The sequence below is a fragment of the Thalassophryne amazonica genome, chromosome 2 (genome assembly GCF_902500255.1).
Source record: "Thalassophryne amazonica chromosome 2, fThaAma1.1, whole genome shotgun sequence".
Taxonomy (NCBI): Eukaryota; Metazoa; Chordata; class Actinopteri; order Batrachoidiformes; family Batrachoididae; genus Thalassophryne; species Thalassophryne amazonica.
The window spans coordinates 130,231,840-130,246,913 of NC_047104.1; the positions used below are offsets into that span (position 1 = coordinate 130,231,840).

Consider the following 15,074-nt stretch of genomic DNA (forward strand, 5'->3'; position numbering starts at 1 on the left):
TGTCATAGATATTTTCAATGTCTTATTACAACTGTTTAGAAATGTTCTATTTAATAAAATTTTGATTACAATTGACACAGCATTTATTACTATTGCCTTTAGTGTACATGTATATGATAAAATCGCTATCAAGTTGTTCACCAATGAATATGGCTTTATACAAAAAGCCATATTCATTGGTGAACAACTTGATAACTGATAATATTAGTGTTTAAAAATAACTGCAAGTGTATATTTGTGCAATTTCCCAAAATAGCCATTGTAAATTAGTTTGACCTTTCAAGATCACAGCTCATGTGGCTAATGGAAAGGTGATATACATGCTCATATTAGTGTTTAATAGTAACCATAGGTGTATCTTTTACCAATTCCTTGAAATAGTCATTCTCAGTATCCAGTATACGAGGTCTGTCCATAAAGTATCGTACCTTTTTATTTTATTTTTTTTAAACTATATGGATTTGATTCATATGTTTTCACGTCAGACAAGCTTGAACCCTTGTACGCATGCATGAGTTTTTCCACGCCTGTCGGTGACGTCATTCGCCTGTGAGCACGCCTTGGGAAGGAGTGGTCCCGCCCCGTCGTCGGATTTTCATTGTCTGGAAATGGCGGAATGATTTGGGGTTTTTTTCCATCAGAATTTTTTCAGAAGCTGTTAGAGACTGGCACCTGGAAACTATTAGAAAAATTTATCTGGCTTTCGGTGAAAATTTTACGGGCTTCACAGAGATTAAGGTCTGGTAGTACAGCTTTAAGGACCCCTTTAAGGACGCTCAGCGCGCCGCGCTCTGAGCTGCGACGACACGGCACAAGCCACCGGACCATTTCTGAGCTGATAGCTCTGTGGATACGAGACCGTCGTGTGCTCTTTCTCTGGTTATCACAAGAGCTGGACATCAGCCATTTTCCGGCAGATTTCACTTTTAACAAGAGATTTTGTCATGGAAAGCCGCGCGGAGGCTTCGTGCGTCACGACCGATTCACTTTGGAAGCAAGACAAAGGAACACCTCCGTTGCGGCGTGTCAGAGGACAAGTTTGGACATGTCTATCTCGGCTTTCAATGCTTACCAGTCCAGTAAGTATCACTGAAATTGTGGAGAGCTGGACATGTCCAAACTTGTCCTCTAACATGCCGAAACGGAGGTGTTCCTTTGTCTCGCTTCCAAAGCGAATCGGTCATGACGCGCGAAGCCTCCGCACAGCTTTCCATGACAAAATCTCTTGTTAAAAGTGAAATCTGCCGGAAAATGGCTGATGTCCAGCTCCTGTGATAACCAGAGAAAGAGCACACGACGGTCTCATATCCACAGAGCCATCAGCTCAGAAATGGTCCGGTGGCTTGTGCCGTGTCATCGGAGCGCGGCGCGCTGAGCGTCCTTAAAGGGGTCCTTAAAGCTGTACTACCAGACCTTATTCTCTGTGAAGCCTGTAAAATTTTTACCGAAAGCCAGATAAATTTTTCGAATAGTTTCCAGGTGCCAGCCTCTAACAGCTTATGAAAAAATTCTGATGGGGAAAAAAACCCCAAATCATTCCGCCATTTCCAGACAATGAGAATCCGACGACGGGGCGGGACCACTCCTTCCCAAGGCGTGCTCACAGGTGAATGACGTCACCGACAGGCGTGGAAAAACTCACGCATGCGCACAAGGGTTCAAGCTTGTCTGACGTGAAAACATATGAATCAAATCCATATAGTTAAAAAAAAAATAAAAAGGTACGATACTTTATGGACAGACCTCGTATACAGGCATTTGGCCAAAATTTTGACCTTGGCCTGTGACCTTGAGTTTTAACCAATTTTCCTCCAAATTAATGAATTCATCATAACCCTCATCCATGCCACCAGGTTTGGTCCAAATTGAATCTAAATACTGAGTTATTTTATTGACACACAGACTGAAGGAGTAGAAAACAATCCCTGTGCATGTGCTACAGCAGTGTGTGGGTGTCATGAAGGTTTTGTCTCAGTTAGCTCCACTATGTAATTCAATGCAAGTGAGAAAATTAATCTTAATGTTTGTAATTTGAAAATGCATACAAACATACAACAGTTTAGTAACGGGCACGTTGCACTTCTGCTGGTGCCTGGCTACCAGCTGCAGGATTTTCAGTGATGGTTGTAATGCATTTCTTCCAAAGAGATCAGCCTTTTAAAAAAAAACACCTCAGAAGTTCAAGCTACTTCCTGATGTAGTTGTTGGATTTGGCATCAGGTTTTTTGTTATTTCAGAAATTTTCAGTAGCCATTTCACATGTAGATAAGGCATGAGTAGGCTGCACCAGACTTGATATTTACCATGTAAGTGGCCCTGGTTAGTCCTCTTCAACTACTCTTTTAGTTGGTCTGTGACAGGAGCTACCATGTGCTTCTCTATTTGATCAGTTGTATATTCTCTGCACAGGGTTCCAATCGGTTGCTGAAATCATCAAGATTCTCTCTTCTGACATTTAAAAAAAAGACTGTGCCCACTCCGCTGCCTTTAGAAACTGAGATACTGTGGGATTTGTTAGGCTTTGTTTTAATTTAGGCTCAAGACAACAGTTCTTCTCTTCTCTTGAGGTGCCGTGCTTTGCATGCAGCTCTCTGCATGTAGGCTTTTGTCATCATCCATGAAGCAGTTAAAAGATGGCAACCCTTGGCCTGCAGTTTTATAGTATATTCCTGTGATCACTGACCTCGTGCCAATCAGAATGACCTCAGAGGTGGTTGTTAAGAGAATGGGTGAGATGAGATATCCCATTGCTATTCCCCAGCCAAGTTGCTCCAAGTCAGTTGTGTAGTCTTGCAAAATGTGTCAAATGTTCAAATTGGTGTAGCAGCTATCAATTATGTTTTTTAACATGCATTGGCATATGGAAAATGTCGAGAGCAAAGCTTATCAGCTGATGTGGAACCGACCTGTATGCATTTTCAAATCCAGCTGTACAACATGAAGATTCTTCTGGTATCTCTTGGTGGAGTCTGATGCCAGATTAATGTTGCATGTCACATAAAACCAAGGACTCCAGCCGTCTGGTAGCTTATGTCATTGTATTTGTTTTTGTAGCAGGACTCTGGTCACTTTCTTGGCAGTTACAGAAAAGAAATGTATTTCCAATTTACATTTAATTAAAATGATTCTGTCATGATTAACTTGCAATTATTCTGTTTTTATCATTGGCGTTGTTATGCTTCTGCAAAGCAGGTTATGCCTGCCTCTTTGATGGAATATTAAAAGGATTAATCAAAATGCAATCCACTGTTTTTCACAAAAACAGGATGATAACGTTGGGTACAAATTTCTTAAAAACATTAAAATATGTGGTAGAAATGTAAAGTTTACAAAATTAAAACTATCAATCAATTCAATCAATTTTATTTATATAGCGCCAATCACAACAAACAGTTGCCCCAAGGCGCTTTATATTGTAAGGCAAGGCCATACAATAATTACGTAAAAACCCCAACGGTCAAAACGACCCCCTGTGAGCAAGCATTTGGCGACAGTGGGAAGGAAAAACTCCCTTTTAACAGGAAGAAACCTCCAGCAGAACCAGGCTCAGGGAGGGGCAGTCTTCTGCTGGGACTGGTTGGGACTGAGGGAGAGAACCAGGAAAAAGATGTGCTGTGGAGGGGAGCAGAGATCAATCACTAATGATTAAATGCAGAGTGGTGCATACAGAGCAAAAGAGAAAGAAACACTCAGTGCATCATGGAACCCCCCAGCAGTCTAAGTCTATAGCAGCATAACTAAGGGATGGTTCAGGGTCACCTGATCCAGCCCTAACTATAGCTTTAGCAAAAAGGAAGTTTTAAGCCTAATCTTAAAAGTAGAGAGGGTGTCTGTCTCCCTAATCCGAATTGGGAGTCTGAGAGCGAAGGGCTCTATTGGGGTGATATGGTATTACGAGGTCCCTAAGATAAGATGAGACCTGATTATTCAAAACCTTATAAGTAAGAAGAAGAATTTTAAATTCTATTCTAGAATGAACAGGAAGCCAATGAAGAGAGGCCAATATGGGTGAGATATGCTCTCTCCTTCTAGTTCCCGTTAGTACTCTAGCTGCAGCATTTTGAATTAACTGAAGGCTTTTCAGGGAACTTTTAGGACAACCTGATAATAATGAATTACAATAGTCCAGCCTAGAGGAAATAAATGCATGAATTAGTTTTTCAGCATCACTCTGAGACAAGACCTTTCTAATTTTAGAGATATTGCATAAATGCAAAAAAGCAGTCCTACATATTTGTTTAATATGCACTTTGAATGACATATCCTGATCAAAAATGACTCCAAGATTTCTCACAGTATTACTAGAGGTCAGGGTAATGCCATCCAGAGTAAGGATCTGGTTAGACACCATGTTTCTAAGATTTGTGGGGCCAAGTACAATAACTTCAGTTTTATCTGAGTTTAAAAGCAGGAAATTAGAGGTCATCCATGTCTTTATGTCTGTAAGACAATCCTGCAGTTTAGCTAATTGGTGTTGTCCTCTGGCTTCATGGATAGATAAAGCTGGGTATCATCTGCGTAACAATGAAAATTTAAGCAATGCTGTCTAATAATACTGCCTAAGGGAAGCATGTATAAAGTGAATAAAATTGGTCCTAGCACAGAACCTTGTGGAACTCCATAATTAACCTTAGTCTGTGAAGAAGATTCCCCATTTACATGAACAAATTGTAATCTATTAGATAAATATGATTCAAACCACCGCAGCGCAGTGCCTTTAATACCTATGGCATGCTCTAATCTCTACAGAAACTAGGGTGTATTAATAGAACCAATTCTCAAGAAAATTGCTGATAAGGTTGACAGTGCTCTGGAATAGAATCTGTAAGCTTTTAGGACAGAACTGACCAAGACAACACAGAAACATAAAAACTACACATTTTGACAATGTGAGATAGAGTGATTTACTAATGCATCTCTGTTGAAAACTATAGTTCTGGGCTGCAGTAGAATACATTGCAGTTTATGGTTGAATTGTGAAAAGGGATGTGGAGAGAAAATATATTTTTTAAACATTTCAAGAAGTATTCTCTTTCAGTGGCTGCTATGCCAACTGGATTTTCAGTGTGTAATTTGTCTCCCCAGCCTCCATATGCAGAGTTTATTGATGAGTGCACCAAGTACATCTGCGTCAACAACCAGCTGGTTCTGTTCAACAAATCTCAGAGCTGCCCCTTTACATCTGAGCCCCCCAACTGTGGGCTGCGTGGTTTTGCTGTACTGGTTAATGGAGACAAGTGCTGCTCTGAGTGGGGCTGTCCATGTGAGGAAAGCACACACGCATGCATAAAACATCTACTGTACAATATCTGTCAATTTATAGTCCAAACTGTTTCCCATTTCTTTGAGGGAGCAGCACAGACTCTGGTCAGTGTATGTGATGTGGTGTCTGTCTATCAATACCAGGACTTGTTAATCTTGCTCTTATTTTTGGTTATTTATGTATAACATTTATTGGTACATTCCCTGTAAAGACAAAATAATATTCAATTTAAGATAAAGTTGTATGGAAAAGTTTGGGCTGATGAAACTAAAATTAAGTTATTTGGACATAACAAGGGGTGGTATGCATGGCTGAAAAAGAACACAGCATTCTAAGACAAACACTTGCTACCTACATTAAAATTTGGAGGTGGTTCCATCATGCTGTGTGGCTGTGTGGCCAGTGCAGGTACTGGGAATCTTGTTAAAGTTGAGGGTCACATGGATTCCAGTCAATCTCGGCAGATTCTTGAGAACAGTGTTCATGAATCAGTGACAAAGTTGAAGTTGTGCTAGGGCTGGATCTTTCAACAAGACAACGCCCCTAAACACTGCTCAAAATCTGCAAAGGCATTCATGCAGAGGAACAAGTACAATGTTCTGGAATGGCTGTCTCAGTCCCCAGACCTGAATATAATTGAAAATCTGTGGTGTGATTTTAAGCGGGCTGTCCATGCTCAGAAACCATGATGTGATGTGATGTTTGTAAAGAATGGTCCGAAATACCTTCACCCAGAATCCAGACTCTCATTGGAAGCTATAGGAAGCGTTTAGAGGCTGTTATTTCTGCAAAAGGAGGATCTACTAAATATTGACATTTTTTTTCTGTTGGGGTGCCCAAATTTATGCACCTGCCTAATTTTGTTTAAAGAATTATTGCACACTTTCTGTAAATCCTATAAACTTCATTTCACTTCACAAATACCACTGTGTTCATCTGCTATATGATATATTTAACTGAAATTGCTGATCTAAAAACCAATGATTTATAAAGGAAAATCATGAAAATTGTCAGGGGTGCACAAACCTTTATCTACATCTGTAAGTTAAAATTTATGCTGCATTACTGGTGGACTGTTGTTCTTGATGAATGGTCACTTATTTTTGTGAGCTGTGAAGAGACATCAAGACAAGACACGGCAAACACACCCATGAAGGAAAACTGCTTCACAGAGGCAGCAATCACAGCCACCTGACTTTGATTTGATATGTTTTTACTCATGTTTTAACTGTGGAGACATGCCATGCGTACAGTGGTCCTGTTCTAAGATGAGATCCATTTTATGTCAGCATTAAACCACAGATCTCCCTTAAACCCTAGAGTCCCCAAATTTGGGGACTTGCCCTGTTTTGGAACATTTGAACACTCATAACTAACCAATGCTGACACCAACATACACCTACAACCCCTGGCAAAAATTATGGAATCACCGGCCTCGCAGGATGTTCATTCAGTTGTTTAATTTTGTAGAAAAAGCAGATCACAGACATGACACAAAACTAAAGTCATTTCAAATGGCAACTTTCTGGCTTTAAGAAACATTATAAGAAATCAATCAATCAATCAATCAATTTTATTTATACAGCGCCAAATCACAACAAACAGTTGCCCCAAGGCGCTTTATATTGTAAGGCAAGGCCATACAATAATTACGTAAAACCCCAACGGTCAAAACGACCCCCTGTGAGCAAGCACTTGGCGACAGTGGGAAGGAAAAACTCCCTTTTAACAGGAAGAAACCTCCAGCAGAACCAGGCTCAGGGAGGGGCAGTCTTCTGCTGGGACTGGTTGGGGCTGAGGGGAGAGAATCAAGAAAAAGACATGCTGTGGAGGGGAGCAGAGATCAATCACTAATGATTAAATGCAGAGTGGTGTATACAGAGCAAAAAGAGAAAGAAACACTCAGTGCATCATGGGAACCCCCCAGCAGTCTAAGTCTATAGCAGCATAACTAAGGGATGGTTCAGGGTCACCTGATCCAGCCCTAACTATAAGCTTAGCAAAAAGGAAAGTTTTAAGCCTCATAAAAGTAGAGGGTGTCTGTCTCCCTGATCTGAATTGGGAGCTGGTTCCACAGGAGAGGAGCCTGAAAGCTGAAGGCTCTGCCTCCCATTCTACTCTTACAAACCCTAGGAACTACAAGTAAGCCTGCAGTCTGAGAGCGAAGTGCTCTATTGGGGTGATATGGTACTATGAGGTCCCTAAGATAAGATGGGACCTGATTATTCAAACCTTATAAGTAAGAAGAAGAATTTTAAATTCTATTCTAGAATTAACAGGAAGCCAATGAAGAGAGGCCAATATGGGTGAGATATGCTATCTCCTTCTAGTCCCCGTTAGTACTCTAGCTGCAACATTTTGAATTAACTGAAGGCTTTTCAGGGAACTTTTAGGACAACCTGATAATAATGAATTACAATAGTCCAGCCTAGAGGAAATAAATGCATGAATTAGTTTTTCAGCATCACTCTGAGACAAGACCTTTATAATTTTAGAGATATTGCGTAAATGCAAAAAGCAGTCATACACATTTGTTTAATATGCGCATTGAATGACATATCCTGATAAAAAATGACTCCAAGATTTCTCACAGTATTACTAGAGGTCAGGGTAATGCCATCCAGAGTAAGGATCTGGTTAGACACCATGTTTCTAAGATTTGTGGGGCCAAGTACAATAACTTCAGTTTTATCTGAGTTTAAAAGCAAGAAATTAGAGGTCATCCATGTCTTTATGTCTGTAAGACAATCCTGCAGTTTAGCTAATTGGTGTGTGTCCTCTGGCTTCATGGATGATAAAAATTTAAGCAATGCCGTCTAATATACTGCCTAAGGGAAGCATGTATAAAGTGAATAAAATTCACTGGGTAGTCCATCAGAGTAAATGTAAATGTTAAGAAATGATCAGACAGAAGGGAGTTTTCAGGGAATACTGTTAAGTCTTCAATTTCCATACCATAAGTCAGAACAAGATCAAGCAATACCGTCTAATAATACTGCCTAAGGGAAGCATGTATAAAGTGAATAAAATTGGTCCTAGCACAGAACCTTGTGGAACTCCTTAATTAACTTTAGTCTGTGAAGAAGATTCCCCATTTACATGAACAAATTGTAATCTATTAGACAAATATGATTCAAACCACCGCAGCGCAGTGCCTTTAATACCTATGGCATGCTCTAATCTCTGTAATAAAATTTTATGGTCAACAGTATCAAAAGCAGCACTGAGGTCTAACAGAACAAGCACAGAGATGAGTCCACTGTCCGAGGCCATAAGAAGATCATTTGTAACCTTCACTAATGCTGTTTCTGTACTATGATGAATTCTAAAACCTGACTGAAACTCTTCAAATAGACCATTCCTCTGCAGATGATCAGTTAGCTGTTTTACAACTACCCTTTCAAGAATTTTGAGAGAAAAGGAAGGTTGGAGATTGGCCTATAATTAGCTAAGATAGCTGGGTCAAGTGATGGCTTTTTAAGTAATGGTTTAATTACTGCCACCTTAAAAGCCTGTGGTACATAGCCAACTAACAAAGATAGATTGATCATATTTAAGATCGAAGCATTAAATAATGGTAGGGCTTCCTTGAGCAGCCTGGTAGGAATGGGGTCTAATAAACATGTTGATGGTTTGGATGAAGTAACTAATGAAATAACTCAGACAGAACAATCGGAGAGAAAGAGTCTAACCAATACCGGCATCACTGAAAGCAGCCGACAGAAAGACAGACAGAGAGAGAGACTGCCTGCTGTGTACATACACAGGACAAAAAGAAAACCAGTAAAAAAATTTTAGATGTTAGACATAATAGCTGGCAGCTTTATGTGGCATACATGGTGACACCGCTAGCTGCCGCCGTTAGGTAACACACTGTTGATTCCACAATCATCATGTCAGTCAGGAATTTCTCCACAGGTAGAACTTTTGTTTATTATAGTACTTTTGTACAATTGTACAAATTAGAATAATTATTTAACTTACAATTACTTAAATTCAAATTTAAATAATTAAAATTACATGTAATTATTATTGTACTTTTGTGCAATTGTACAAAATTACAATTGTAAAATAGGTACTTTGTTTATTTGAGCTGTTACCACTAGAATGGCCTAAGCAGGGGGTCACCCCTCTTAAGTCTGGTCTGCTTGAGGTTTCTTCCTACAAAAAAAGTGCTGGAGGGAGCTTTTCTTACCACTGTTGTCTGCGTTCTTGTTGAATTTAATTAATTCTGGTGGTGAAATATTGAGCCTGAATTGGATAAAAATGCATGGGTAAATGATTTTTTAAAAAACATTTAAGAGGCATTTTGCTTATGCCCACTCACTATTTACCAAATGTTTTTCATAATAGAAACGTCATTATTTTGATGCCAGAATTGTGACAACCTGGGTAACTGAATGTATGCAGGAATAAGTCACAGTAATTTATTACTGACATTGCAACTGTCTTGAAATATCTTCATTATTATCTTTACAGAGTGGAGGGTTGCTTTCCTGTCTGCCCCCCACACATGGTACTCGATGAAGTCACACATCGGGTGTGTCTATGTGGAAGACTGTGAGTATCTTTTGTCATTAATATTTAACTACAGGGTTAACAGACTAAACACAAGTGAAACTGGGCACTGAATGATATGTTTGTTACAGCAGAGGTAATTGGGGTAAAAAGCCATTTGAAAAAAACATTCATTTGGAATCAAGTACCAACTCTGATCAAGTCAGAACCTCCTAGTGGCACGCTGCAAACTGACCACCTACATGATGAATAACAGTTCTTGATTTTTATTGATAATCCAGGTTCATGTTGTGCCATAATAAAAATCCAAACCTCCTCATCCTGCGCACTGTATTTCTGGGAGTGCAGAGGCTGATTTGATGCATCATTTTTTTTGTGCTCGTTTTTTTGTAACCTCTGGGAGGAAAGGGCATAATCCTCTTCAACTCCAAACACTCCTCAAATGGTTTAAGAAAAGTTAAAATTCAATGTTCAAGTCAATTTTAACATGTTTCGTTCATTTTATAAGGTTATAATCAGGGCCGTATATAGGAATGTGAAAGGGGGGGGTTCAAATCCTTGAGTTGGGGGTCCAGTGGGCCGCAGGGTCCCTGGTGGGGTCGAAGGGCAACGCCCTCGTGGGGGGCTCAGGGGGCGAAGCCCCCGAAGCAGAAGCTTTTTGAGGATTTCGAGGGGTAAAAAGCTACATAAATTTCATTTGAAACCCAAAATGTATCATTTTAGGAAATAAATTTTTATACTGTATACAAATAGTCCTTGCTTGGGATTGGATCAGTTGCCATAAGAACCACCCAGGAAGAACCAAGATAACATTAATGCAAACTTTATACCTGCCTGTCGGTTGCGAATGACGCAACCGACAGGCATGAAAAAACTCACGCATGCGCAAGAAGGTTCAAGCTTGACTGATGCAAGCGCACATGATTCAAATCCATATAGTTTTTGCAAAAAATAAAAAGGTCGCATAGTTTTCTAACAGACCTCGTATTTAGCTGTATTAATATTCGCGTTTACATTATGAATATGTACGTATATGTACGTTATGTATTAAAATAGTGGTATTTAATTTGGCGACCTTGTTTAACTCGCGAAATTCGCATAATAAATCCCACGCGAATATTTGCACCTTTACAGTATTTGCAACAGGAAGGAGAAGCTCCCTTTATTTCTCAGCTTATACATACAAACATGTTTTTACAAACCAGACAAGTGTAATTGTGTGTCTACATGGGTATTTACAAGCCTATATATGTTTGATATCAGAGGAGGATAGGGACCAGGGAGCAAAAATTCTCAACCCCATGGGAAAAGGTTTCGGTTGAACCCCCTGAACCCCCTCTATATGGGCATGATAATAATACTATAAGGCAGTAACCAAGGAACACCTGTCCACTGCGCCACACGTCCACAGGAAAAGACTACATCACAAACCATAGATGACAGCCAGCCAGAATCACTTGAAAAGTAATGTCCCACCATGAATACGAGGGTGTGTGAGGGGACTCAAGAAGTGGACAGAAAGACACAGACAGGAGGGGGAAAATAAGTATCAAGAGCATATAAACTGAAAGTAAAAGACACACCTGTTCACTGCTCCACCCACTCCCTACAAAAAGGAAAACAGACTTAACGATAACAGACCTTCTGGTGAATGTCCATGTAGGGAGCCTTGAAAGGACACTGAGCTCGGTTGACAACCAAGTGGCTGTGGAGGGAAAACAAACACACAGTTGGATATGTGGCCACCCAGTCAACCAAGATTATATAGACAATCTGGAGGATGGAAAAGCGGCCAGTGCAAGTCAGGTGCAAAGTCAAATAGTAACCTGAACAGAGACACTGGGTCGGGTGGTCAACTAATCAAAAACACCGGGTCAGGTGATCGACAGCAATTGGTTACAGGTCACGAGGAGGATCAAGACTGCTCCTTTATGTCATGAAGTCTGGTGAAAGGCTGCCACCTAGTGGCAGAGAAAAATCATTAATTGGACCTTGCTACATATATATTTTAAAATCACTGGCTAACATCCGCTCGGTAAGCAACAAACTCGATGAACTTGTGCTAAGAGCTGAGCATGACAGTGAATTTAGACAGAGTAATCTTGTGTGATTGACGGAAACATGAAGATCATCACGATACACCGAGCCTGTCAGGCTACACCACTGTCAGAGCGGACAGGGACGAGCGCACTGCGCACTAATCCATCGGAGGGGGTCTGTGTTTGTTCGTGGATAACAGCTGGGCCACACAGTACAGCACCTGACTATAAGATACTGACTGTATCTTTTAGAGCCTTTTATCTTCTGCAGGAGTTCGGACAGGTCGCAGTCATCCTTGCATACGTGTCCGGTCCAAATCACGATGCAGCAGGAGAGAGAACAGCAGAGAGCTGTAATCATGCACTCACCGCTCTGCTGACCAGCCCGTCCTCGTTCTGGGGGACTTTAACTCATGCAATCTGTCTGACCACTTGCCCACTCTACAGCAATATGTAGACTGTCCCACACATCTACATCGGATGCTTGACCGTTTCTATGGCAACATCCCAGAGGCTTATAAAGCGGTATGCAGACCACCTCTTGGAAAATCTGACCACAATGTGATTCATCTTTTGCCTAAATACAAAGCTGTGGTCAAAAGAATTAAAACAGTTAATAAGCAGGTCCAGGTGTGGTCCGAGGAAAGCAAAGAGCAACTCAGAGACTGTTTTGATGAAACAAACTGGGACATTTTCTTTGAATCCTGTCTGGATAGAGATGAACTCACTGACACCATCACATCTTACGTTAAGTTCTGTGAGGATAATGTGTCAGAGACTAAAACTGTGAAAATATTCCCAAATAACAAACCCTGTGTGTCCAAACAATTGAAAATCTGCCTTAATGAAAAGAAGGCAGCCTTCTGCTCTGGTAATGTGCAATTAATGCAGGAAAAAAGGAGACAGCTGAGAGGGAATATATTTAAAGTAGACCTGCATTGAAATAAATGTGGTCAGATTTCAGAAAGAAATAGCTGATATGTATTTATAAGACCCTTGTGAATGCAGTAAAGTAAATCTGTAAGCCCAAATTTGTAATTCAGCGGAGAAATCTTCGTTTAAAAATGACAAATTTGCAGCTAAAATTTAGCCCTCTGTGAAAACAGTTTGTACAGCCGTATCATTTCCATGACGTCAGGGACAAGACGACGCGTTCCCGCCTTCAGTCCGATCCCGCATTGAAATTGATTTTATCTGTTAGTAATGTTACTTATACACGTCCTGGTTTCAACATCCAAAAGTAAGCTGCAATGAATGTGAGATACAGATCTGTGTGCTCAGATCAGCAACGACATCGACAGCGGGCGCCGTTCTTCCTCTCCCGCTCTCTGCCTCCGCTGCGCTTATTAACTCTGCGGCCTCGTTAACGAGCTTGTTAACCGCCGATGCGGGCCACTCACACCGCTCGTGTTTACTTTGCAGCCGCCGGCATCACCTCTCTGTCTACTGAATGGAGCTGCAGCACACTTGGCACAAGTCCTGAGATTACGCTCGCTGTTTTAATGCGAAGCGACCGGTACACCTGTTGCTGCAAGGACAGACTTCTTGTGGCAAAATCCACAGCACCGCACGTCTCGGCAATCGGAGCCCCAGAGCTCCATGGACGCTGAGAGAGGTTTATATATTTTTAATGACTGGGATTCTTTGTGGGTCTCGCCTCCATATCCCGCGATGGTACCGGAGACGAAAGACAGCAGATTTTCATTGCGACACTCAATCAAACGGGCGTATGAAAAAGTCCCACAAAATAATTTTCAAGCACAAATAAAAGAAATGTGTACTCACCAAATGTGCCGCAAGACAATATGAAGTTTTAAAAAAGTAGATCCTTCCGTATAAGACAAGAAAAAGGTGCAGATGCAAACTGACTTAAATCCACAAATTACAATTGGCGCCATGCATGCTGGGAGAGGGTCTTGTCCGTGACGTCTCGGCAGCGTCCATGATGAGAGGGACAGTTTGCGGAGGGCTAACTGTTAGCTGTACATTTGTCATTTTCAAATGAAGATTTCTCCGTTGAATGACAGATCTGGGCTTCCAGATTTACTTTACTACATTCAGAAGGATCTCATGTGTAAATGTAAGTCATTTTTTGTTCAAAAAATCTGACTGCATTTTTTTCAATGCAAGTCTCCTTTAAGGCAAAAATTGAGTACAAGAATAAAGTAGTAAATTTTTCAGTGGCAATATAAAACAAGCCTGGGAAGGTCTAAATACACTGATGGGCAAAACCAGTAAGAAATGTTATGCTCCTACAAGCATCAATCATTGTTTTGTTGATGAGTTAAACCATTTCTTCTGTAGATTTGATAAAGTGGATGATAAACAGGAATGTGATGACATCTGTAAAAATCTTCCTGCAGGAGCACCCACAGCCATCACTGAGGATGCCCTGGCTAAAAGTCTTTCTAAACTGAAGCCAAACAAGGCCACTCGCCCAGATGGCCTGAATGCCCGTCTACTCAAGGACTGTGCTCCTCAATTAAAAGGAGTCTCCTCCAGATTGTTTAATTCCCTCCTTGTCACAGGAGTGCCCAAATCCTGGAAATTCTCGATAAGGCCTATACCAAAAAAAAAAAAAAAAAGCCAGAGGCAAGCAAACCTGAAGATTTTCAGCTCACTGCCATAACCTCCATATTATGTAAAACTATGGAGAGAGTCTTAGTTGACGTCCTGACCACCACAGTGGTCAGTGAACTAGACCCTCTGCAGTTTGCCTATAAGAGGGACAGAGGTACTGATGATGCCGTATTAATCTTTCTGGACATGATCTCAAAGCAGCTTTCACTTGCTAAAGCATATGCTCGGGTTTTGTTCGTAGACTTCAGTGCAGCTTTTAACTCTATGAAATTACACATTCTCTGAAAAGGCTGGCTGATTTAAATGTTGAAAAGGGCCTGATGCTCTGGATCAGAGACTTTCTGTCTTGTCGCCCTCAAAGGGTTTGTGCTAATGACATTCTGTCAGGACAGCTCATCATAAGCACTGTCTGCCCACAGGGTAGCGTCCTTTTACCTTTACTCTCTCTCTTTTTACAAACGAATTTGCAGTGAATGACACAAATTTTAAACTGATTAAATATGTGGATGACATGGCCCTAGTCGGCCTGCTACAGAAATCTGATTCCTCTGGCGAAGCCTCCTATCTCGTTCACACTAAGGCTCTTGAAGCTTGGTGTCTCGACAGCCAGCTGGAAATCAGTGTGTCTAAGACAAAGGAGCTTGTTTTTTACACAAAGCAAGAACTGACAGTGC

General features: G+C 40.9%; 1 protein-coding gene across 1 annotated transcript in view; it reads left to right on the forward strand.

Moving 5' to 3' along the window:
* otog (otogelin) overlaps positions 1–15,074 on the forward strand; it is a 336,135-nt gene that overhangs the window by 267,935 nt on the left and 53,126 nt on the right. Inside the window, exon 37 of the mRNA XM_034163547.1 lies at positions 5,086–5,263. Coding sequence (XP_034019438.1) covers positions 5,086–5,263 — 178 coding nt within the window. The remainder of the gene's footprint in view (positions 1–5,085; positions 5,264–15,074) is intronic.